Source organism: Plutella xylostella, chromosome 13 (assembly GCF_932276165.1).
Source record: "Plutella xylostella chromosome 13, ilPluXylo3.1, whole genome shotgun sequence".
NCBI lineage: Eukaryota > Metazoa > Arthropoda > Insecta > Lepidoptera > Plutellidae > Plutella > Plutella xylostella.
The window spans coordinates 2,480,308-2,506,386 of NC_063993.1; the positions used below are offsets into that span (position 1 = coordinate 2,480,308).

A 26,079-nucleotide genomic window follows, 5' to 3' on the forward strand; every position below is an offset into this window, starting at 1 on the left:
TTTTCATTGTTCATGATTGTTCGGATTCGGTGTCTGTTCGGATTCGGAAAAACCACATTGAACTGATTTGAACAGTAAGAATGGACGAGACAGAGCTTTTCCCATCGCCCAACTGGTTCCACCAGACCTGCATGGCTGTCACCACTGATGGCTGGATCATTTATGGCGGGCCGACTAAGACCCTTTGTGTTTTGGAGCCTCTACCTGATAGCTACGAAACGATTATAGCAGAGAAGAACTATAAAGCCCACGTGATAAACAAAGCTACTGCTACATCGCAGAAGTAAGTAACAAAGTTTTTTCTTTAACCAGTCTTACAACTTACAATGTATCCTGAAATACCGTCCTTTCTCCCTACTGGACACATTATCATATTCATGACAGTAGCTTATACTTAATATATCTTATAAAATCAAACATTTAAAAAGCAATGTTCATTATCCATAACAATATAATTCAACATTCAATTCCTAAATTTTATTGAAATATCCATTCCAATGCATATTTATAAACCAAATTGCAGGATAGTAAGTGTAGACATATCACCAGAATGGCCGAAGAAGCGCCTCATAATAACAGGTTCAGCGGATGGAGCCGTCCGGCTGTGGAGTCTTGCTCATGATGAGGACAATGTTCTCCGCGTGAAGACTGTGCAAGTGCATGATGTTCACACTAAAGACAATGAGGTGAGGTGTAGCAACATTTCGTTATTTACTATTTTGTTGTATACTAAATATGTCTTGAATTAATTAAATTCATATAAAACATAAGAACATACACATATAAACCACTGGACACAAAGTTCTTCCCGATTTCAAGTTTACCCTGCTGCCACTTATTAGGTCTAAGTAACATAAAACAGCATACTATGATGTCAGTATCACTTCACTGCCCAAGGAATAACAATCTACGAAGGGGAGTTACAAGCTGTACTGAACTTACTTATGTACAAAATTTCAGGAAATAGCAGGAGTGGGATACAGCACTGAAGAATATGCCATTTCAGTTGGTTGTTACGGTAACCTTGTCAAGTGGAACTTGAACACGAATGTTGTGACAAACCACAGCCAGTTCTTGAAGAAGTTTCGGCCATCTTGTATGAGTTGCTCAAGACATGCTCCTCTGCAAGTGGCGGTCGGGACGAAGCAGGGGTTGCTGTTCCTACTGGACTTGAATGGTAAGAAGAAACATTTATTAAGCGGCTTTTATTTCATAATAGCTTATTTGACTAAGCTTTGAATATCGTTTTGAATTGATTTGATTTTGGTTTTGAGAGTATTTTGATAAAACTGTAAATTAGCCCATCTATGTGACAGTCTATGGTAAAACTTTTTGTGTGCCACAATGTAACAAATTTTACAATCCCCTAGTCTGGAGATTTATTTATTTATTAAATAAGGAACACTAGAAATTTGACCTTTGGCAGAGCATTCAGGGTCACTAATCAGTAATCATTTACAATGCCATTTCCAGGTAAAGGGAAGGTGTTATACAAAGTGCGGGCACATGACGATGAGATGCTGCATCTAAGCTGGTGCCCACAGTATGAGGTTGTCGTCAAGAAACAGCTGATGGATGTTGCACAGAGCCGCATGTCAAAGCTAAGGAAAGCCCTAGATGCTGAGGCCGAAATTGAAAACAAAGATGAAGTACTTTCATTTAAAACAAATGAAAGCACATGTATGAAGAAAACAGATAAACAGACGCCAAAAACAGAAAAAGCTGAACATTCGGAAGAAGAAGTAGAAGAGGAAGACATGTTTGACATGTACAAAGACCATGAAGATAATGAATTTGGCCACAAAAAGTTTCAGGCAACAGATGTCTATGTAAAGGTAAAAGCTCAAACAAAAGAAAATGACTTCTTAGCTGAGTGTTTAAAATTGAAATCGGAGATTTTGAAACGGAAAAGTGAACCGGAACCATCAATAGAGTCTTTAGTCCAGAAACTTGATGAAACTCATGTGGATGAAAAAGTTGCGAAAAATGGTCCTTCAGAAAATGGTTCAGGAGATTCAGCTAAAGATAATGAAGCTGATGTGACTGAAGAAAGTGGTCATAGTAGCTCACATGTTCATAGACATCTATTAGCGACTATAAGCAAACACGGGTAAATATATTAATATCAAATTTACAAAACTCAGATTTATACTTTAATGAAAACCTAAGATCTCAGAGTCATCCGTAACTTCTTCTATCTATGAATAAATGTAAAAAAAAGACACTCATGGTTGCGTCGCGTTTTGTCACACTATCAATAGGAGTTTTTGACTTGCAATGCAATAGACTGGTTGTTGGCAGTAATACTAGAAGAAAAATAGCATAGCTCTTTCAATGTCATTCCCTTTCCCATTACAGGACTGTACGCATCTGGTCTAAGACTGGAAAGCAAATCTCAAGTTGCCAAGTCTCCCAGGTTTCAAATAAGTTGCAAAATAAACCGAAAGGCTCCGGATTCTGGCTGTCTCTGCTCTGGTACCGACCTGACGCTTTACTGATATCTGATCTGAAGAGCCAACTGTTGGTCTGTAATCCATTGAATATGGATTGGTAAGTACCCATTTGAAAATTATCTATGAATAATATTAACTGCCTAGGCTAATAAGTCTAATAATATTAATATGTACTATATTTTTACTACATAGCTTACACTGATACATTTTTTATACATTTTTTATATTATACAAGCTTACACTGATACATTTTTACAGGTAGTTAGGATACTGTGCCTTACAAACCATAATATTTTGTATTTCAACACCCAATATAACTTAAAAAAACTGTTATTTCCTAGTTTAGTTCAGAATTTTAGTTACATTTACTGAATAAAAAATATTATTTTTGATCCCACCAGCAAACTGAAGCTAGAATGGAGCGTCTTACACTCAGCACACAAGCGCAACCTCTATGGCATAGCGTCCACCGCTCCAAGAGTGCAGACTTCAACCACGGAGGTGGAGGACTGGCCAATATTCACCGTGGCTCAGGACCGGGCAGTCATCCAATACTCATTGAAAGAGAAGAAGATTGTCCGGAGTCATGCTACCTGTGGCGGCTTTGTGTACAGCATTGCTACTTGCCCGTATGACCCTAAGAAGTAAGTTATAGCAAGCTTTTAAATTTGGCATAGAATGCGGTTTCGATATCAGTTAAAGCTGTCTTGTAATTGGTTGTCCCTTAGTCTATTTCATGAATACAATTTTCTGATTGGATAAATGCGTTAGGACTTACTATTTTTTGCATGCCACTGACGCAACACGCCTTTAATCCTAATGCTGGCACCTCACTTGACTATTCGTATTTGTTATTGGATGTTGGCTGTATTTGCCAAATATCATCTATCAAAAATGTAGGCAAATTCGGCAATAATTGGCGATTAACGGAATATACTGACCACACATGGCGGCGATTTTCACAAATACGAAAATATTTGTGGTAAATCTGTGGCAAATACAAATACCCAAGCCCACCCCTGTAGTATAAAAAAACCTAACAAACCCACAGAATAGCAATAAGCGTCGGCGACGGCGCGGTCCGCGTCTGGGAGCTCGACACCACAGCCGACGACGCTCGCCTGTCCAGCCAGCACGTCACCACCTACTGGCAACACGTGCAGGGGAAGGTGCTGACCGTCGCCTGGCATCCGATGAAGGAGAATAGACTGGCTTTCGGCACTGCTGAGTCTAGGGTCAGTTGAGTACAATTACAATTAGGTACACTTTATTTGCATCAAAAAAAGAAGATATTTTGAGATAACTGTGGTGCAAGTCTCAGTATTATATTTGGTTTCTTTCTGCGCAACACCCGAAGTTTATTAACTGGTAAATAATGCAATAAACATTAAGTGCGTCATAATAAATTTAAAAAGTAATTTAGTGAAGAAGTAAGTAACGGTGTTCTTTAGTTACTATCAATCCATACAAAATGGCGCCTCTAGCGGTGACAGAAACATTCCGAAATATATTTTACTCATTTCAAAAACACATACTACGAGCACGTAAGGTTGACTTATACAATACAATTAAACATATTTAAATCTATTCCTCGCAAGCTTAGACAGTATATTTTTAGAGCAAGGCAGCAATAGATTTCATTTTGTATTTTGTATGCATACATTTCTAACACCACTCCCTCCCATCCAGGTGGGCATAATAGACACGTCCGGCAGACAGGAGCGTCCCGCCAAGACGCTGCCGGGCGCGCTGAGCGGCGGCGTGTACTCTCTGTGCTGGGGCGGCGGCGCGCTGCTGGCCAGCGCTGGAGGCCAGCTGGCCAAGTACACGGACAAGAGTGACCAGGGTCAGTAAATAAATATGTGGGGACATGTCACACACGGCCATCCGACCCCAAGCTAGGCAGAGCCTGTGTTATGGGTGTCGGATAGCTGATATATCTACACAAATACGTAGATAAATACATTTTAAATAGATAAACGTCAACCAGACACTTGTGCTCATCACACGAGTGTTGGCCCTGGGCGGGATTCGAACCTGCGGCCTCAAGCTTCGGAAGCAGCTTCACTACCGCCACGCTACGCTACGGTGCCGCCATTGACACTATCATTAGTAAACTATACAGATGGGTATAATAGACGCTGGACAAGAGCGACGCGGGTCAGTCACTGTTCAGTTGTAAATAGGTATCCATAATGGCCACGGCATAATGGCCCACCTTAGAGGCTACATGCGGAAAATCAGCTCGCCATGATAATAATAATGTCCTCCTAGCCGAATTTCGACCACGGCGGCCAATCTCATTTGAGATCAGCCATCTACGCAGGAGTAGATTATAGTGCCCAAGTGTGTGCGCAGTACACAGGAGCACTCTCTGTTCCATCACTCTCATAACCCAATGGGACGGATTGACCGACACGACTGGAGAGAGCTAGGCGCAGGACCGACTGCTTTACATGCCCATCCGACAGCATGGATCGTTTCACTGTTTCGGACATCAGGTGATCAGCCTTCTGTGTCCTAACCAAACTTAGAACCACAATTTAGAAACACAAATTGATGGTCCCACCCGGGAATCGAACCCGGGACCTCTGGGTCATGAAGCGAAGCTTCTACCGCCATGATAGATAGGTATCCATAGATATCACTCTTAACCGTATGTACATCGCCAAGCCAAGACCAGCGATCAGAAGCTTCCAAGCCTTTCATGGTCCTTCGAGCCGGATACTCAGTCACATTGACACTTTTATTAGTAAACTATTGAAAAAAAACACACACAACATATTATTATTAGGTACTAAAGTAAGAGTAAGTTGAATAGGCGGCCTTATCGCTAAAAGCGCTCTCTTCCAGGCAACATTTGGCTGAATGAAAGACTTATGGAATGGGCACCGTGCCGCGGTTTTCAGCTATAAATATTCCAACTCTGTCACTAGGAAAGAACTATGCGGATCCGATCCCTGTTAAAAATGCCGGTTAAAAAATGCTAATTTGATAATTAGATTGTGTCAATGTCTAAATGCCATTATTATGTATGTAAATATATTTTTTTCTCATTCCAGCGCCCGAGATAATAGACATCGTAGTCGAAGGTGCCAAGTGGAAGGTGTGCGAGGTGTACTGGAGCGAGCGCGCGCTATTGGTCGGCAGCGAGGACGGGGGCGTGGCCGCGGTGACGTCACGCGCGCCGCATGTGGCTGTCGCCGCCGCTTTCCCGTTCAAGTGAGTTGCTATTGGTTGGATTATTGTTACCATCAACATCATTGGCCACACATAGATGATTGTTGCAGCGATTGTGTGTTAGATTAATAGAGTTGGCGGAGTCAAGAGGATTCCTTTCTTTCTTTCAAATATATTTTTTGGTTCTTCTTGTTTATCTAATCATCATCAGCAATCGCTACACGGATTCATTCTCGACTAAACTAGTTTATTACACGTACCACCAATAACAGCGCTGTATTGATGGCGAATTACGATATAGTGACGTTTACCTACGTCGTTGATAACGAACCTGTGTAGGAACGGACGTAGGTCTCTCCCAAGGAGCGCCACGACGCTCTGTCACCTATAATTACTACCGGGTATAAATATCTATGAGCCTGACGGATATTCTTTGATTTGACAAACTTCCATTATCAGTCATAAAGGATGTTTATGACAGATTTTTGAGCACTGTTGGTATACTTGGAAATTCCACGTATCGTAGTAGAAGATGCCAAGTGGAAGGTGTGCGAGGTGTACTGGAGCGAGCGCGCGCTATTGGTCGGCAGCGAGGACAGGGGCGTGGCCGCGGTGACGTCACGCGCGCCGCATGTGGCCGTCGCCGCCGCGTTTCCGTTCAAGTGAGTTGCTATTGGTCAGATTATTGATACCATCAACATCATTGGCCACACATAGATGATTGTTGCAGTTGATCGTGGGTCTGATTATTAGACGTGGCGGAATCAGAGGATGTCTTTCTTTCTATCAAATATAATTTTTGGGTGTCCCTGCATGTAAACTCTATTTTCTAGCACTTATTGACCATAATCACAATTCACAATGAAACCTCGTAATATTAAGAATAACCGTTTATTTTAGTTGTTTTTCAGGGAGCCATCTACAAATTCATACAAAATATAAATACATAAGCTAAAACGAAACCATACCGCGATGTACACGACTATCTACAACGCCATCTATGAGCAGACTTCGCAACTATAAACTTATAAACTGAACATTCCGCCCACCGAGGACCATGTCCGATTCAACCTATAAGAAAACAATACAAATTAAGAGTTTAAACTTATCGAAATAAAAAATAAACAACATAGTTATGTTGGGTGGGCTTAGAAAATCTAACCATTATAACAAGCACCTTACGTCTCAAAGCTACCCTACCGCCCACCGTGACAACTCCGCCTTAAAATAAACATATCTTATACACAATGGCAACAAGCAACTAAACCAAATAATTTCTAAAAATACACAAACTTACACCCTTTGACCTCCCTCATGACTAATGAAACATAAAAACAAACAACTTCTTAAACAATATGTGGCTAGCATGCTGTTGTAGATTAAACGATACTTAATAATGATGAGCATAGTTATCCTACGTAGTCTTAGGTAAAAAACATAGTTTGTTACATGGCCTCTTTACCAAAGAATTTTTGCATTTAACAGTAACAACACGAGTAATGTTATCCTTACCGGTATGTTTCTCTACAATTCTACCTAAAAGCCATTTGGCTGGTGGTAAATTGTTATCCTTAATAATAACTACGTCGTCTATCTGGGGTTCAGGTAACACATTGTTCCATTTATGTCTCTGATTAAGCGTAACAAGGTATTCATCAGACCATCTTTTCCAAAAATCATTAACGATTTTTTGTACAAGTCTCCAACGTTGCAATCCTGTAACATGCGTATAAGTAGCGTCTTCATCAGGAATGTTTAATAACGGCTCACCTACCAAAAAATGCCCAGGCGTCAGAGGCAATGGGTCATCTGGATTATCGCTTAGCTTTGTTAAAGGACGCGAATTGAGGCATGCCTCGATTTGGGTTAACACTGTTGTCAGTTCTTCGAAGGTGAGGATCGAATCACCAATAACTCTTTTCATATGTGACTTTGTAGAGCGCACTCCTGCCTCCCATAGTCCACCAAAGTTTGGTGCGCCTGGCGGTATAAAGTGCCAAGAGGTTCCTTCTAGAGTTAGCAGACTCGCAATGTCTTGATGTAATTGTGATTTAGCACTCGTTAACATCTCTTTTAGTTGTCTGTCAGCGCCGACGAAATTCGTTCCATTATCACTATACAAATCTTGGCAATGACCTCTTCTTGCTGTAAATCTTCTGTACGCCGCGATAAATCCTTGTGTGGACAAGTCTGAGACCGCTTCCAAGTGTATCCTTTGTATGACTTGGCTCCTCTTCCAGGTGAAAACTTAATGTTGATAGGGCCAGCATAATCAACTCCTGAAGCTTGGAATGGTTTGCTCGGTTTAAGTCGTACTTCTGGTAACTGACCCATCAATTGATTATTATTTTGCCTGGAGTACCGTAAGCATGTGACACACTCTCTGTAGCATTTTTTGACTTGATCCTTGCCTCGAATAATCCAATACCTTGACCTCAAATAGTTATGCATTACTTGCGGACCTCCATGTAGAGTTATCTTATGGGCTTCCACAACAATTAATGATGTAAGGTGTGACTTGGCGGGCAATATTACTGGATGTCGTTTTTCATATGTTACTTGAGCCAAATGAATGCGTCCACCGACTCTGATTATTCCATCCTTATCCATGATAGGATTTAACGTGTACAGTGAACTTTTCTTTGCAACCTTTCCTTCGGTACGCATCTTCCTATTTCTTCGCGGAAGTGAAACTCTTGTGTTTGTTTTATGCTTATTTTGAGTACTTCCTCTCTTTCCTTTGCTGTGACAAATTTGGGTATTGTCTCTCTTGTCTCTTTCGTCTTTTTTATTCTGAGAAACCTCCGACAATATGCCAGAATGGTTAACATTTTGGCTAGTGCTGAAAACCTCGTCCATACAAAACTTTCTTCTTCAACAGCTACTGCTAAGACCTTGACTGTCCTCTCTTCCTCATGTGTTAGAAACTCCTTCTCAGTGGCAGGGGGTATATCTTCTCTCAACCATTCTTAATAATTTATGTAAATAACTGTATATACCAGCCACATCTTAAAGCACACAGGATGCATGTAGGTCCTTATCAGCTTGTTGTCAAGTCCATGCATCTTGTGGAGTTACCCCCTTGACCTCATGGTGAGGGTGGTAATGAAGAACGTACGTTCTTGGTGGGCGGTATGTTCAGTTATCAAGTAGTATTTACGTATTTACATAGATGTCACTATCCCGCAAACTACATCGCGGTATTAAGTTATCTCGTATGTCAGTAACCCTTTGTAATATACCAATAAACACTGCTTCTACTACCAGCGATCCGAGCATAAGGCTACCAAGCCTTTTCATGGTAAATAATAATAATAATAAATATAATAATAATAATAATAAATCGTATACCTTCTCCATAACTTCAGACACTTCGAATATTAATTTGGCTGCCAGTACTGCCGCACACAATTCAAGCCTAGGAATTGATATTTCCTTCTCCACTGGCGATACCTTGGTTTTAGCAGTCATTAGATGTACGTATATTTGGCCACTTGGACTGATAACTCTCATGTATACCGCTGCTGCATAGGCCGTACGTGATGCATCAGCAAATGCGTGTAGTTCAATATGGCAGTCGTTTGTCGTATTTAACCATCTTGGTATCACACATCGTTTTACTGTAACCAGTTCACTTCTGAATTGTAACCACTTGTTCCTCAGATCTTCAGTCAATTGCTCATCCCACTCCAATCCTGATTTCCATAGCTCTTGGATAAATACCTTTGCTACTGCCACTACTGGGGCTATCCACCCCATAGGATCATACAACCTTGAAATATCTGACAACACTCTCCTCTTGGTGATAGGTTGCTGATTCTCTTCTGGTAGCCGTACTGAGTACTCAAACTGATCGATCATTCTGTTCCAGCTGATTCCTAAAACCTTAACAAGGTTACTCAATTCTACAGGTATCGATTGATCTGCTGTCCTTTTTTCTTCTTCGATGACCTTTAAAACTTGGTCATTGTTGCTAGTCCATTTTTGCAACTCAAATCCACCAGCCTTCATGAGTTCATCCATTTGGTGATAAATGTCCTTAGCTTCGTCTTCTGTCTGGCAACCTGTCATCAGATCGTCCATATAAAAGTCTCTGAGGGTTATATCAGCTGCCAACGGCCATTTGGTCTGTTCGTCTTTTGCAAGTTGCTGGAGTGACTTAACTGCAAGGTATGGAGCAGCTGCGGTTCCAAATGTTACGGTCAATAATCTATAGTGTTTTATCGGTTCATCTGGATTAGATCTCCATACAATCCTTTGAAAGTCTGTGTCTTTATCATTTACTCTCACTTGTCGATACATTTTGACTATATCAGCCACCAAGCATATACGATGACGTCTCCATCTCAGAAGTATATGGCGTAGGTCTTGTTGAAGTTTAGGGCCTATTAATAATTCATCATTTAATGACACTTTATTGTATCCCTGGCAACTTGCGTCAAATACCACTCGGACCTTCGTCGTTTTCTTATCGTTTCTAACGACAGCATGGTGCGGTAAGTACACTGCTCTTGGATTATTTATCTCTTCCTCCTTTACTATCTGTGCCATATGATTAAGCTCTACATATTCGTTTATGACTCTTTTGTATTCATCATATAACAAAGGATTACTTATTAGCTTCCTCTCCAGATGACAGAACCTTCTTTGAGCTATTTCTCTCGAACCACCATATTGGCATTCTGGGTCTTCGATTTTAAAAGGTAATCGCACTACGTACCGGCCATTTTGATCTCTTTCAGTTGTAGATTTAAATCTTTCTTCACAAAGTTCTTCTTCTCTGGTTAATTGCTTTTTGACAGAGTCGGGCTCATTCTCCATCTCCCAAAATTGTTTTAGCAACGTATCTTCCTTTGCACCAATATGCATGTTCACTAATTTAGCCCCTTCTTTAGTGTCCCGAACTCTTCCAGACAATATCCAACCGAACATTGTGTTTTGTGCAATTGGCCCGTCAGATTTCTTGATTATACCGGGCAGCACTATGTCTCCGTAAACTTCCGCTCCTAGAAGGATATTAATTCGGCCAGGTGCGTTATACTGCGGGTCTGCTAGCGGTATTCTCTCCCCCTTTAGCCAAGCGATCTCCGTGAGTTGGGTGGTTGGGAGTAAAGATGTTAATGACTACAACACAAATGCATTCACCTGTACGGTTTTTTCCGGATTGTGGCGTGACTCAAGGTTTATAGACACCATCGATTTGATTCTCGTCTCGCCCTCACCTAAACCTGATACTATGCCACTGGCAGGAACTCTCTTTAATCCAAGTAATTGGACTGTTGCCTCTGTCACGAATGAGGCCATCGAACCTTGATCTAGTAAAGCCCGAATGATATGCTTGCTTCCGTTGTTGGACTTCACGTTTACTGAGGCTGTAGCTAGTAACACTTGGTGTTCTGGAAGTTTTTCCCTAGCAAAGTTGGCAACCATTCTGGTCTCTGAATCTGACGCAGGTAAACTCCCTGTTGCCCTTTTAACCTCATTCTCAATATTCGGTTCTTGATGGTCTGATGTAAGTCCCTGACGCTCAAAATGGAGCAACGTGTGGTGCCTTCGCCCACATCGGCGGCAACACGTTGCTTGATGACAACCTCTCACAGAATGGGCAGGAGAGAGACAGTTAAAACAAAGTCTTTGTTCTTGAACGTAGCTTGACCTCTCCTGCGGATTTAAATGGTTAAATTGTTTACATTGATATAAATTGTGTGATCCTGAGCACATCGTGCACTTGTTTTGTTGTACAGCCGAATGAAATGATTTAGGTTTAGTAGGTTGATAAGAGTGTTGTGTTTTCTCCATATGCTGGCTTCTATTGATGTTGGGTGCTGACTGGTTCATCATCTCGAGCGCTCTAAATCGAGTCTCTAAAAACTCTGTCAATTGTGGCCAAGTAGGCAGGTCATCATTAGATTTTTCTGCTTGTAGCCCCACTCTATGTTCCCACATTTTGCGTGTCTCACTGTCAAGTTTAGATGTCACCAGGTGGATTATTATGACATCCCATGATGTTGTATCGATCCCCATGTTAGTCAGTGACTTCAAACAAGACGATGTTGTATCCAGCAAATGTTTAATGTCACTAGCAGATTCATACTTGATGGTCTCTTGATTGAACAGTGTTTTCAGAAACTCATTCGCATTGAACCGCTTGTTATTATAGCGGCGCTTCAGTTGGTTCCATGCCTCAGAGTAATTTGCTTCGGTGATAGGTAAGTTTCTCAATAAAATCTCAGGTTCTCCGGACAAACTACTCTTTAGATAGTGTAGCTTCTGAACTTCAGCCAGTGTACTGTTATCATGAATTAGCGAGACAAACATATCATGGAAAGTCTGCCATTCTTCGTATCTCCCACAGAATATGGGTAGCTTGATTTGTGGCAACTTAACCTCCACCGATGACTCGGAAGCTTGGGCCTTAGACATGCTTGTGGTTTTAATATGGCTCTTAAGATCTTCCTTTAATCTCGCCTTATACATTATATACTTTTCCTCGAATGTAGAATGGTAGTCACCTTGGAAGTATTCCATTGTTTCTTTCATGGAGTTGCTCGTGGAGGAGGCGACGATGGCATGATCTTCTTCAAATTTCTCGTACAGCCTCTCCAGCGCTTCGAGTCTACTCTCGATGTATGATGAATTGACTCTCTCCTTTGGCGATTTTTTGTAGTTGCTTTCGGCCTTCGCTATCGACTCTAACCTATCGTCTTGCCTTCTCAATAACTCCTCCATTTTATTGAATTTTGAGCTGATTATCGAAATTGTAATTGAAAAAACCAGAGACTTTGTTATTTCTTGAAATTTGTCAATGTCACTATTGTCGTTGTCACAATCTTCTTTTTCGCTGTCACTGTCACTTCATAGCACGCTGTACACTCAAATACTCCCGGGTTTCGGCACCATAATGTAAACTCTATTTTCTAGCACTTATTGACCATAATCACAATTCACAATGAAACCTCGTAATATTAAGAATAACCGTTTATTTTAGTTGTTTTTCAGGGAGCCATCTACAAATTCATACAAAATATAAATACATAAGCTAAAACGAAACCATACCGCGATGTACACGACTATCTACAACGCCATCTATGAGCAGACTTCGCAACTATAAACTTATAAACTGAACATTCCGCCCACCGAGGACCATGTCCGATTCAACCTATAAGAAAACAATACAAATTAAGAGTTTAAACTTATCGAAATAAAAAATAAACAACATAGTTATGTTGGGTGGGCTTAGAAAATCTAACCATTATAACAAGCACCTTACGTCTCAAAGCTACCCTACCGCCCACCGTGACAACTCCGCCTTAAAATAAACATATCTTATACACAATGGCAACAAGCAACTAAACCAAATAATTTCTAAAAATACACAAACTTACACCCTTTGACCTCCCTCATGACTAATGAAACATAAAAACAAACAACTTCTTAAACAATATGTGGCTAGCATGCTGTTGTAGATTAAACGATACTTAATAATGATGAGCATAGTTATCCTACGTAGTCTTAGGTAAAAAACATAGTTTGTTACATGGCCTCTTTACCAAAGAATTTTTGCATTTAACAGTAACAACACGAGTAATGTTATCCTTACCGGTATGTTTCTCTACAATTCTACCTAAAAGCCATTTGGCTGGTGGTAAATTGTTATCCTTAATAATAACTACGTCGTCTATCTGGGGTTCAGGTAACACATTGTTCCATTTATGTCTCTGATTAAGCGTAACAAGGTATTCATCAGACCATCTTTTCCAAAAATCATTAACGATTTTTTGTACAAGTCTCCAACGTTGCAATCCTGTAACATGCGTATAAGTAGCGTCTTCATCAGGAATGTTTAATAACGGCTCACCTACCAAAAAATGCCCAGGCGTCAGAGGCAATGGGTCATCTGGATTATCGCTTAGCTTTGTTAAAGGACGCGAATTGAGGCATGCCTCGATTTGGGTTAACACTGTTGTCAGTTCTTCGAAGGTGAGGATCGAATCACCAATAACTCTTTTCATATGTGACTTTGTAGAGCTCACTCCTGCCTCCCATAGTCCACCAAAGTTTGGTGCGCCTGGCGGTATAAAGTGCCAAGAGGTTCCTTCTAGAGTTAGCAGACTCGCAATGTCTTGATGTAATTGTGATTTAGCACTCGTTAACATCTCTTTTAGTTGTCTGTCAGCGCCGACGAAATTCGTTCCATTATCACTATACAAATCTTGGCAATGACCTCTTCTTGCTGTAAATCTTCTGTACGCCGCGATAAATCCTTGTGTGGACAAGTCTGAGACCGCTTCCAAGTGTATCCTTTGTATGACTTGGCTCCTCTTCCAGGTGAAAACTTAATGTTGATAGGGCCAGCATAATCAACTCCTGAAGCTTGGAATGGTTTGCTCGGTTTAAGTCGTACTTCTGGTAACTGACCCATCAATTGATTATTATTTTGCCTGGAGTACCGTAAGCATGTGACACACTCTCTGTAGCATTTTTTGACTTGATCCTTGCCTCGAATAATCCAATACCTTGACCTCAAATAGTTATGCATTACTTGCGGACCTCCATGTAGAGTTATCTTATGGGCTTCCACAACAATTAATGATGTAAGGTGTGACTTGGCGGGCAATATTACTGGATGTCGTTTTTCATATGTTACTTGAGCCAAATGAATGCGTCCACCGACTCTGATTATTCCATCCTTATCCATGATAGGATTTAACGTGTACAGTGAACTTTTCTTTGCAACCTTTCCTTCGGTACGCATCTTCCTATTTCTTCGCGGAAGTGAAACTCTTGTGTTTGTTTTATGCTTATTTTGAGTACTTCCTCTCTTTCCTTTGCTGTGACAAATTTGGGTATTGTCTCTCTTGTCTCTTTCGTCTTTTTTATTCTGAGAAACCTCCGACAATATGCCAGAATGGTTAACATTTTGGCTAGTGCTGAAAACCTCGTCCATACAAAACTTTCTTCTTCAACAGCTACTGCTAAGACCTTGACTGTCCTCTCTTCCTCATGTGTTAGAAACTCCTTCTCAGTGGCAGGGGGTATATCTTCTCTCAACCATTCTTAATAATTTATGTAAATAACTGTATATACCAGCCACATCTTAAAGCACACAGGATGCATGTAGGTCCTTATCAGCTTGTTGTCAAGTCCATGCATCTTGTGGAGTTACCCCCTTGACCTCATGGTGAGGGTGGTAATGAAGAACGTACGTTCTTGGTGGGCGGTATGTTCAGTTATCAAGTAGTATTTACGTATTTACATAGATGTCACTATCCCGCAAACTACATCGCGGTATTAAGTTATCTCGTATGTCAGTAACCCTTTGTAATATACCAATAAACACTGCTTCTACTACCAGCGATCCGAGCATAAGGCTACCAAGCCTTTTCATGGTAAATAATAATAATAATAAATATAATAATAATAATAATAAATCGTATACCTTCTCCATAACTTCAGACACTTCGAATATTAATTTGGCTGCCAGTACTGCCGCACACAATTCAAGCCTAGGAATTGATATTTCCTTCTCCACTGGCGATACCTTGGTTTTAGCAGTCATTAGATGTACGTATATTTGGCCACTTGGACTGATAACTCTCATGTATACCGCTGCTGCATAGGCCGTACGTGATGCATCAGCAAATGCGTGTAGTTCAATATGGCAGTCGTTTGTCGTATTTAACCATCTTGGTATCACACATCGTTTTACTGTAACCAGTTCACTTCTGAATTGTAACCACTTGTTCCTCAGATCTTCAGTCAATTGCTCATCCCACTCCAATCCTGATTTCCATAGCTCTTGGATAAATACCTTTGCTACTGCCACTACTGGGGCTATCCACCCCATAGGATCATACAACCTTGAAATATCTGACAACACTCTCCTCTTGGTGATAGGTTGCTGATTCTCTTCTGGTAGCCGTACTGAGTACTCAAACTGATCGATCATTCTGTTCCAGCTGATTCCTAAAACCTTAACAAGGTTACTCAATTCTACAGGTATCGATTGATCTGCTGTCCTTTTTTCTTCTTCGATGACCTTTAAAACTTGGTCATTGTTGCTAGTCCATTTTTGCAACTCAAATCCACCAGCCTTCATGAGTTCATCCATTTGGTGATAAATGTCCTTAGCTTCGTCTTCTGTCTGGCAACCTGTCATCAGATCGTCCATATAAAAGTCTCTGAGGGTTATATCAGCTGCCAACGGCCATTTGGTCTGTTCGTCTTTTGCAAGTTGCTGGAGTGACTTAACTGCAAGGTATGGAGCAGCTGCGGTTCCAAATGTTACGGTCAATAATCTATAGTGTTTTATCGGTTCATTTGGGTTAGATCTCCATACAATCCTTTGAAAGTCTGTGTCTTTATCATTTACTCTCACTTGTCGATACATTTTGACTATATCAGCCACCAAGCATATACGATGACGTCTCCATCTCAGAAGTATATGGCGTAGGTCTTGTTGAAGTTTAGGGCCTATTAATAATTCATCATTTAATGACACTTTATTGTATCCCTGGCAACTTGCGTCAAATACCACTCGGACCTTCGTCGTTTTCTTATCGTTTCTAACGACAGCATGGTGCGGTAAGTACACTGCTCTTGGATTATTTATCTCTTCCTCCTTTACTATCTGTGCCATATGATTAAGCTCTACATATTCGTTTATGACTCTTTTGTATTCATCATATAACAAAGGATTACTTATTAGCTTCCTCTCCAGATGACAGAACCTTCTTTGAGCTATTTCTCTCGAACCACCATATTGGCATTCTGGGTCTTCGATTTTAAAAGGTAATCGCACTACGTACCGGCCATTTTGATCTCTTTCAGTTGTAGATTTAAATCTTTCTTCACAAAGTTCTTCTTCTCTGGTTAATTGCTTTTTGACAGAGTCGGGCTCATTCTCCATCTCCCAAAATTGTTTTAGCAACGTATCTTCCTTTGCACCAATATGCATGTTCACTAATTTAGCCCCTTCTTTAGTGTCCCGAACTCTTCCAGACAATATCCAACCGAACATTGTGTTTTGTGCAATTGGCCCGTCAGATTTCTTGATTATACCGGGCAGCACTATGTCTCCGTAAACTTCCGCTCCTAGAAGGATATTAATTCGGCCAGGTGCGTTATACTGCGGGTCTGCTAGCGGTATTCTCTCCCCCTTTAGCCAAGCGATCTCCGTGAGTTGGGTGGTTGGGAGTAAAGATGTTAATGACTACAACACAAATGCATTCACCTGTACGGTTTTTTCCGGATTGTGGCGTGACTCAAGGTTTATAGACACCATCGATTTGATTCTCGTCTCGCCCTCACCTAAACCTGATACTATGCCACTGGCAGGAACTCTCTTTAATCCAAGTAATTGGACTGTTGCCTCTGTCACGAATGAGGCCATCGAACCTTGATCTAGTAAAGCCCGAATGATATGCTTGCTTCCGTTGTTGGACTTCACGTTTACTGAGGCTGTAGCTAGTAACACTTGGTGTTCTGGAAGTTTTTCCCTAGCAAAGTTGGCAACCATTCTGGTCTCTGAATCTGACGCAGGTAAACTCCCTGTTGCCCTTTTAACCTCATTCTCAATATTCGGTTCTTGATGGTCTGATGTAAGTCCCTGACGCTCAAAATGGAGCAACGTGTGGTGCCTTCGCCCACATCGGCGGCAACACGTTGCTTGATGACAACCTCTCACAGAATGGGCAGGAGAGAGACAGTTAAAACAAAGTCTTTGTTCTTGAACGTAGCTTGACCTCTCCTGCGGATTTAAATGGTTAAATTGTTTACATTGATATAAATTGTGTGATCCTGAGCACATCGTGCACTTGTTTTGTTGTACAGCCGAATGAAATGATTTAGGTTTAGTAGGTTGATAAGAGTGTTGTGTTTTCTCCATATGCTGGCTTCTATTGATGTTGGGTGCTGACTGGTTCATCATCTCGAGCGCTCTAAATCGAGTCTCTAAAAACTCTGTCAATTGTGGCCAAGTAGGCAGGTCATCATTAGATTTTTCTGCTTGTAGCCCCACTCTATGTTCCCACATTTTGCGTGTCTCACTGTCAAGTTTAGATGTCACCAGGTGGATTATTATGACATCCCATGATGTTGTATCGATCCCCATGTTAGTCAGTGACTTCAAACAAGACGATGTTGTATCCAGCAAATGTTTAATGTCACTAGCAGATTCATACTTGATGGTCTCTTGATTGAACAGTGTTTTCAGAAACTCATTCGCATTGAACCGCTTGTTATTATAGCGGCGCTTCAGTTGGTTCCATGCCTCAGAGTAATTTGCTTCGGTGATAGGTAAGTTTCTCAATAAAATCTCAGGTTCTCCGGACAAACTACTCTTTAGATAGTGTAGCTTCTGAACTTCAGCCAGTGTACTGTTATCATGAATTAGCGAGACAAACATATCATGGAAAGTCTGCCATTCTTCGTATCTCCCACAGAATATGGGTAGCTTGATTTGTGGCAACTTAACCTCCACCGATGACTCGGAAGCTTGGGCCTTAGACATGCTTGTGGTTTTAATATGGCTCTTAAGATCTTCCTTTAATCTCGCCTTATACATTATATACTTTTCCTCGAATGTAGAATGGTAGTCACCTTGGAAGTATTCCATTGTTTCTCTCATGGAGTTGCTCGTGGAGGAGGCGACGATGGCATGATCTTCTTCAAATTTCTCGTACAGCCTCTCCAGCGCTTCGAGTCTACTCTCGATGTATGATGAATTGACTCTCTCCTTTGGCGATTTTTTGTAGTTGCTTTCGGCCTTCGCTATCGACTCTAACCTATCGTCTTGCCTTCTCAATAACTCCTCCATTTTATTGAATTTTGAGCTGATTATCGAAATTGTAATTGAAAAAACCAGAGACTTTGTTATTTCTTGAAATTTGTCAATGTCACTATTGTCGTTGTCACAATCTTCTTTTTCGCTGTCACTGTCACTTCATAGCACGCTGTACACTCAAATACTCCCGGGTTTCGGCACCATAATGTAAACTCTATTTTCTAGCACTTATTGACCATAATCACAATTCACAATGAAACCTCGTAATATTAAGAATAACCGTTTATTTTAGTTGTTTTTCAGGGAGCCATCTACAAATTCATACAAAATATAAATACATAAGCTAAAACGAAACCATACCGCGATGTACACGACTATCTACAACGCCATCTATGAGCAGACTTCGCAACTATAAACTTATAAACTGAACACTGCATGTTTATCTAATCATCATCTGCGCATAAACTCGTTTATTGCGCGCTCCACCAATCACAGCGTATTTTAGGCGAATCGCGATATAGTGACGTTTACCTATGTATGTTCCTATGTAGAAACGGACGTAGGTCTCTCCCAAGGAGCCACGCCACGACGCTCTGTCCTCAGCCATCCTCACCTAATTACTACCGGGAGTATCTGTGAGCCATCCGTCTGGCTGGCCGATTGATTTGAAAAACATCGATTTCAAATCATTTTTGAGCACTGTTGGTATCCTTAGAAACTACACCACCACTATTATGATCGACCACTAATCTTCTCCATATGTTGTCTGCAGTAAACTGATCCACTGCATCGACTGGCACCCGCAGCAAGTATCAGAGAGCAATGAAGAGTCTCCCCTCAAGAACCTGATCGCCGTCTCGTCTCTGGACAAACAGAACGCCATCGCCATCTTAGAGCTTAGCGAGAAAGAGGGTGAGTTGTAAAAACAACGCTTTGTCGTAAAGCTTACTATGGTACGGGACTGTAAGAAAAATGATGCCATAAAAAAAATATACCTAAGCTCCAATTTCACAATAGTCGGTTAAATCGTAATCAGGGAAAGGTTGATTAATTATACGTCATCTCCATATAAAATTCTTGACAGAACCATTAATACCTGGTTATGCTTTAACTGACTATGGCGAAATTGGCACTAAGTCTCGCAACTTGACTCTTCTAAAGGGTTCTCCTATAATTAATTATATCCTGATGGCCCGATGCTATAAATAGCGAGCCTATTGTCTTCGTGAAACCATGTTATCAATATTTGTTGTATCAATATCTCTAATGAAGCTTGTAGTCATATTCATATTCATTTATTGTTAAAAAAAAAACATTACACGTCATTATAATGGACAACATTTCATTTTCTTTACCCTATATTTTTATTAGCTATTCGGAAAGATTATAGAAAATTAGTGGACCCGTATTTTTTTATTTTGTATATACATTAATTTTTGCATGTTATTTTTAACTTTAAAGTTTATTATTTTAAAACCGGAAGTGAAGTCACATATTAGGCTCAATTTTTATTTTTGTCTATTGCCTGAGTCTCGAAAAAAAACATAAATGACACTGACAAGTGACATTTAAACTTTGTTTACATGCCAACCAACAAATGGGTCATTTTCAAATGACATTGATATTTCTGATGATGGAAAGTAGGTACTTAACATGTAAAAAATAAGCAGAAGCATTGTTTCAGCTGTGTAGGCGGTGGCATGCTCTGGGACATATTATATAGAGGTCATCTGTTAATAATAAATAAAAAAATAGTCAGAAAGTGTCAGAACAGAATTAATGAAAATGACCCAAATAAACAACAACGTCACGATAAAACGTCAAATTCAATCAAAAATGAAAGTGACAGTTACTTTGTTTTTAAATCTATAGGCTTTGATCATCAAAATGCATCGCACCTGATGCATGACGTCATCAGCACTTTTTTACTATTTTATGATTTTCTCGAAAATGATACATCCAAAAAATAAAAAAACATTTTTTTTGTGTCCTTCAGAGCTAAATCTCGAAATGGTTTTCGATTTATAGCAGCTTTAGTTTTTTGAAATGTTGTCCATTAAGATTAAATTAACTACCACAATATTAGTCATTCGTATTCCTCGGCAATTTAGAGGTATTCTCTGTGCATTGACAGATGTTATTTCCAACCATTACAGATGGCAACATAGGCCTGTCGAGTTGGAAGAAGCTGTCGGGACACAAGGGGGCGGTACTACGCGTGGCGTGGAACCCTCATAGAGATGGAATCCTGCTGTCTTCCTCACAGGATTGCACTGTCAGGGTGAGAGAATGTTGTGTTGTAATATAATAATGGATACTCGGGGTAACATTACATTAAAAAAAACGGTTTAGTGGTTTGGGAGCTACGCTACCACAGACCGGTACACGGATACACAGACACGTCTAACTTATAACCCTCTTATCCCGTAGGGAGTTAATAAGAATATTTTAAATAAACCCATATTCTTATATTCAGGTATGGGACGCATCCCTCAGTATATGCACATCCATATTCTGCGGTCCGTATTCTGGCTGGCAACAAATGTGTATTCTTTCTTTTTATCTTTCTCAGGTATGGGACGCGGTTCAAGGCGTGTGCACATCAACATTCGGCGGCCACAGCGCTAGTGCGCTGAGCGCGGCGTGGCTGGCGGCGCCGGCGCTGGCGGCCGCGGCGCTGTCCGGCGGCGGCGACTGCTGTCTGAGAGTCTTCCGTACTAGTGACCACCCCGCGGATATGTATGATGGTATGTCAACTGTGCTTAAGGCTTGCCACACATACCTAAATGCGAATGCGCATCGGAAAAACGTCTCTCTTTAACTCCCAGGTGTTCCATATAGCGCCAATTCGCAGTTTTGTGTATAAGCCCTTACTACTGGTAACACAGGTAGATACTAGATATACAGGGTGTTGCAAAAAAAGCTTACTAAGCCAAAAACTACATGTGCAGCATGATGTATCTAAGCCGAAAATGAAGTCAGAATTTCAAAATTCGCGAAACGCGCTTTTTGAAACATCCTGTTTTCAAGATAAATAAGCCTTAGTATTATTCGGCGGTCACAACGGGTCGGTGCTAAGCGCACTGAGATGATAGGTCAAGTTTACTGGTTACACGTGGGTATGGGATGTATCTATAGGCGCATGCACATCTACATTCCGTATTTACAACGCGTCGGCATGGGTCGTATCTATAGGCGTGTGCACATCAACATTTGGCGGTCACAGCGCTAAGCGCGGCGTGGCTGGCGGCGCCGGCGCTGGCGGCCGCGGCGCTGTCCGGCGGCGGCGACTGCTGTCTGAGAGTCTTCCGCACTAGTGATCACCCCACGGATACGTATGACGGTAGGTCACGATTGTCACGTGTAGATACTGGTAACACTGGTGTAAGCCTTTCTTATACCGGTGTTAGGGCTTCAACGAAAACAGCGATGCGGCGACGCATCGCAAAAAACTGCGAAGGTTTTGACAGTTTTTCAGGGCAAATACTTGATTAGTATCGCGGTTTTTTTGCGATGCGACGTCGCACCACAGTGTTGTGTACAAGCCCACAGTCGGTTAACAAATAATGCTTACGGTTTTAACCTGGAAGATAAAACACTTGACGTTACAATAATGGCATGTGACTTTTACCAGTGCTTTATACAAATTAATCCTTTTGCAGAAAGTAAACACGAAGGCGCAATAGCGCTCGCCAAAATCAAAACCAAGAAGAACAAAAAAGCCACCGACGCCCCGAAAGCTGCTACACTCGAGGACGAAAACTCACCAGAAGATACTGCCAAAGTTATTGTCAAAGAAACTAGTCAAAAAGATGACGACCATACAAGTCACGACGAAGAGGAGGTAGCAATAGTAGCAAATGCCAGTAAAGATAAAAAATCCAAACCGTCCTCGAAGTTCCTCGTCTCATATCAAAATAAGTACAGCACGCACAGCCTGCAAGCTTGTCGAAAACTGCTCAGCAGAATAAAAAATAAAGACGAGAAAGTTAACGATACGGACGACTGCGAAATTAAGTTCGTGAAAATGTTCGGCAGCACCAATGAAGTTAACGAGTTGCTGGATGAAGAAGGTGGGTTTTTATTTAGTTATTATTAAGTATTACGCTTAGGTTCACACTCCCTGCAGATAAATAATTCATTAAGAATATGGTGGGTGACTCATGTTATCTTGTTCCATTCGTATGTAGGTCAGCACTCTCTCCTACTTGCACTTAAGCTGCGTAAAGACCGGCCAAACGAACGCCAACGAACGGGTTTCGTTGACCTTTGTTACTGCAATCTGCCCTGTATTATGTATGATAAATATCCATCGTTGGGCGTTCGTTGGGCCGGTCTGTACGCAGCTTTATGAACTTTCTTTACATGCGCGCACGGAAAAAGGGACACAATAAATACTATCAAACTTTAAAATACCAGCTTCGCAACACCCTGTTTAGTCTGCAGAACTAAAACTTTTTTATATAAATTTCAGCGGAACGCCACATCTCATTCAAAAACCACGAGTCGTGGATAATGCTGTCCATATTCCGAGGCAACATGGACAAGGTGTTCGAGTATGCCAGTGAGAAGGACATGATCTGCCCTTTCCTACTGAGCATAGCGCCGTGTGTGTCGTTCAAGTAAGTTGGTATTGTAACTGTTTTTATTTTTATATAGGTAGCTATATTTGTCACACTGTGATTTCGCTAATTCTGTTTGCTGTGTTTGCTGCCTACCAAAACGTTATATAATTTCGTATCTTATTGATTTCAGATACTGGAAAGACACTACTCAACTTTACCTAGCACAATTAGATAGACTTATAGCCAAAGGAGATGATTCTAAATTGAATGGTATGTATTATTAGATTGCATTATTATCTTTTTGATGCAATGATTGATTTTCTTATATTGAATTTTTCGTCGTTTCGAATTCCGTGGCCGTTGCTTACGTGCGCGCTTCAAAAAACAAGACAGTCTTAACCGGGCATATTGGCTCTGTATTGACTCGAACCAGTTGTGTCACCTAACACCCCCGTATAGTCTAGTCTGACTAATATTCCCTGACGCCGAGTTGCAGAACGGCATTAAATTTAGGTCTGTCTCTTTCTGTCCGTATACTGTCAAAGCAAGGCAGCCATACATTTAAAGTCGACAATAGCTTAAAGTTCCTTTCTCTCTGCCTGAATCTCATATTACTAAAATTCAAATGGTGTTCAATATCTTTCCGACATTTCAGCTCAGAAATCCTACGGCGGCGCGATCTACCGCAAGGTGGCGGTGCTTCTAGCCGTGCACGACGCGCGCGCCGCCGTGGCCGAGCTGCGCATGCGCGGGATGTACACCGAGGCCTACTTGCTGGCCCGGACTAGGTATTTTTAAATTTAAAATAATCTCTTACTGTATTAATATTTCTAGGATTCTATGAAGTTCAAATAATGTAGCCATGCGCCATTTATGCTTGAGAACAAGGTGCCGGAAACGTGCAGAAAACGCTCAGTCCATAGACAAGACATGTCATAGACAACTTTCTTCTATTCTGTTATTCCTCGAGATAAGAGTGCGGCCACAAAGCTGTTGTGAATAATTCCTTCTAACAGTATGTACTAGCTATGTCGCAGGCAACTGGTTTAATCTCCTGTTTGATTGAACCACTAGCCCGTTCATTGGATGGCGCTGTTCAGTTGTATGACTAGGCCGAACGTTGATTGTACAAGCGTCACAAAACGTCCAACTAGTTAGCTGACTTAAAATCAGTCAGGTGGTGAATAAAACAAATATGGCGTCTAACAGCTAACAGCTGACACAAAAAGCACCAATATTGTTAGTTTTTTGCAAATAAATTAGCTTTAAAGCACGTTATTTGTGTTAAAATAGTGTGCCAACATGGATTTACCTATTATTACGCCGCGGGCGGATAGTTTCAAAGAAAAAAAGTGGCGAAACTGGATAATTATGAACAACAATATGAAGGAACGTTTATTGTTATTGTTTAGTTAATTTGTGAGATAAGAGCTTTGTAACATAGTATTTTTGTTGACTCTTGTCTGGTGATGTTCACCCTAACCAGACATTACAAAGTTGCTATAATATATCCCATTCAACGACTTCGCTGAATGACGTTCAGTCAAGACGTCGAACGTTACAATCAACGACTTGACGAGTTGTCCTTTAGTCATACAACTGAATAGCGCCATCCAATGAACGGGCTAGTGGTTCAATCAAACAGGAGATTAAACCAGTTGCCTGCGACAGCTATGTACGTAGATACTGTACATACTACATACAAGGTGGCGGTGGCGGGATGTTCACGCCCGGACCAGCAGGTGTGTACTAACGCACGTTCGCTAAGCACAGAGAAAATCGGACGTTGACCATTGCATCTACAACCAACTACAGTCTGCCGCCGGCCATCAAGGTTACTGTGCGAGCGTGGGAGCTCTATTACTGTGCGCGTGCGACGGAGACAAATATAAAGGCGACTCCCATTTTTCGCTATGCTTTTGCGACCGTGCTTTACTCACCTATGAACATACATACATACATACATGATTATATTCTTAGTTCTTACCCTGAAATTCATAGATCGATATTGTAAATTTATACAAGGTTGAAATTGTCTTTGAAACATATCTGTCGACACACTCTATACATTTTATTTGTTTTTATTGTGCAGGTACATGGACAGTATAGCTGAGGAGACGCTGCAAGAGTGGGCGCAGTGCATGAGACAAAATGGCGTGTCCAGCACCGCCGCTTTACTGTAAGTTCATATTTTTTTTACATATTTTTAGCTCTACAACAAAAACTGAAACAATCGTTTCAGTTTTCATATATGCATTATTTTAAGGTAGTTGAAATGTACTTACTTATATTCTTTCTATTTATGCCTGCGGACGCTACACGGGTTCGTTATCGACGTCCATAAACTTGTCTAATGCGCGTTCCACCAATCACAGCACAGTATTTATGGCGAATCGCGATATAGTGACGTTTATATCCCGTACCGAACCCGTTTATATCCCGTTTAACGGCCGCTGGCTTTCACTTTATGTTTAACACCCACGGTTAATTACCTTCCAGCGAGTGTCTACTAATAGCAACCGTAAGTCCGTTTCATTATCCTAATACCTACCTCTGCATCATTATTCCAGCTACCTAGCCCTAGGCGACCTGGACTTGGCCGCGTCGACGCTCAGCCGCTGCACCGACGAGGAGCAACTGAGCCTTGCAGCAGAGATCGCCAAGACCTCCGGACAGACCACTCTCTCCAACCACATTATAGAGAAGGTGAAGATGAACGCGACCGCAGCGCCCTCTGTGGATGAGTTGGCAGAGCTGCCGTCTCGGCTGGAGTGCCTTATTATGAAGGAGAAGAGTGAGAGGAGTGAGGCAGTGGAAGGGTCGTAGTTTAGAAGAGTTAAATCTCATCAATCTCAGGATCTCGGAATGGAATGGCTTTACTCGAATAGCAAAATGTATTTTCAGTTAGCTCAAATCTGGATTACTGTAAGAGATGGCTAAATAGTTACCCAACATTTTATTCTGATGTGCAGTATTCTTTTAAATCACAAATTGTATCTTTCTTTTATATCATTTTATATGGGATAAGTGATCTTAATTCCAACATCAGCTGGTTAGTTTTTTTTAATAAAAAGTTTGTATCATAGAATGTGTTGTT

The 26,079-nt window shown here is 41.1% G+C and overlaps 1 protein-coding gene across 1 annotated transcript; it reads left to right on the forward strand.

Annotated features, from left to right (window-relative positions):
- The first annotated feature begins 6 nt into the window (after positions 1-6).
- LOC105394843 (gem-associated protein 5) lies at positions 7-26,034 on the forward strand. Its single transcript, XM_048625016.1, has 18 exons — positions 7-283; positions 524-686; positions 961-1,177; positions 1,474-2,110; positions 2,359-2,550; positions 2,855-3,097; positions 3,505-3,688; positions 4,143-4,299; positions 5,516-5,675; positions 19,190-19,329; positions 20,574-20,698; positions 20,990-21,164; positions 22,080-22,490; positions 22,892-23,039; positions 23,173-23,252; positions 23,638-23,770; positions 25,075-25,161; positions 25,553-26,034. Exons 1-18 carry the CDS (start codon positions 81-83, stop codon positions 25,806-25,808), a joined length of 3,711 nt encoding a protein of 1,236 aa, XP_048480973.1. The 5' UTR covers positions 7-80; the 3' UTR covers positions 25,809-26,034.
- Positions 26,035-26,079: the final 45 nt, after the last annotated feature.

Coding starts and splice junctions, on each gene's coding strand:
- LOC105394843 (XM_048625016.1), top strand. CDS start 81: ATGGACGAGACAGAGCTTTTCCCATCGCCCAACTGGTTCCACCAGACC. Junction 20,699..20,989: donor CACAGGATTGCACTGTCAGG/GTGAGAGAATGT, acceptor TATCTTTCTCAG/GTATGGGACGCGGTTCAAGG. Junction 23,040..23,172: donor GCGCCGTGTGTGTCGTTCAA/GTAAGTTGGTAT, acceptor TATTGATTTCAG/ATACTGGAAAGACACTACTC.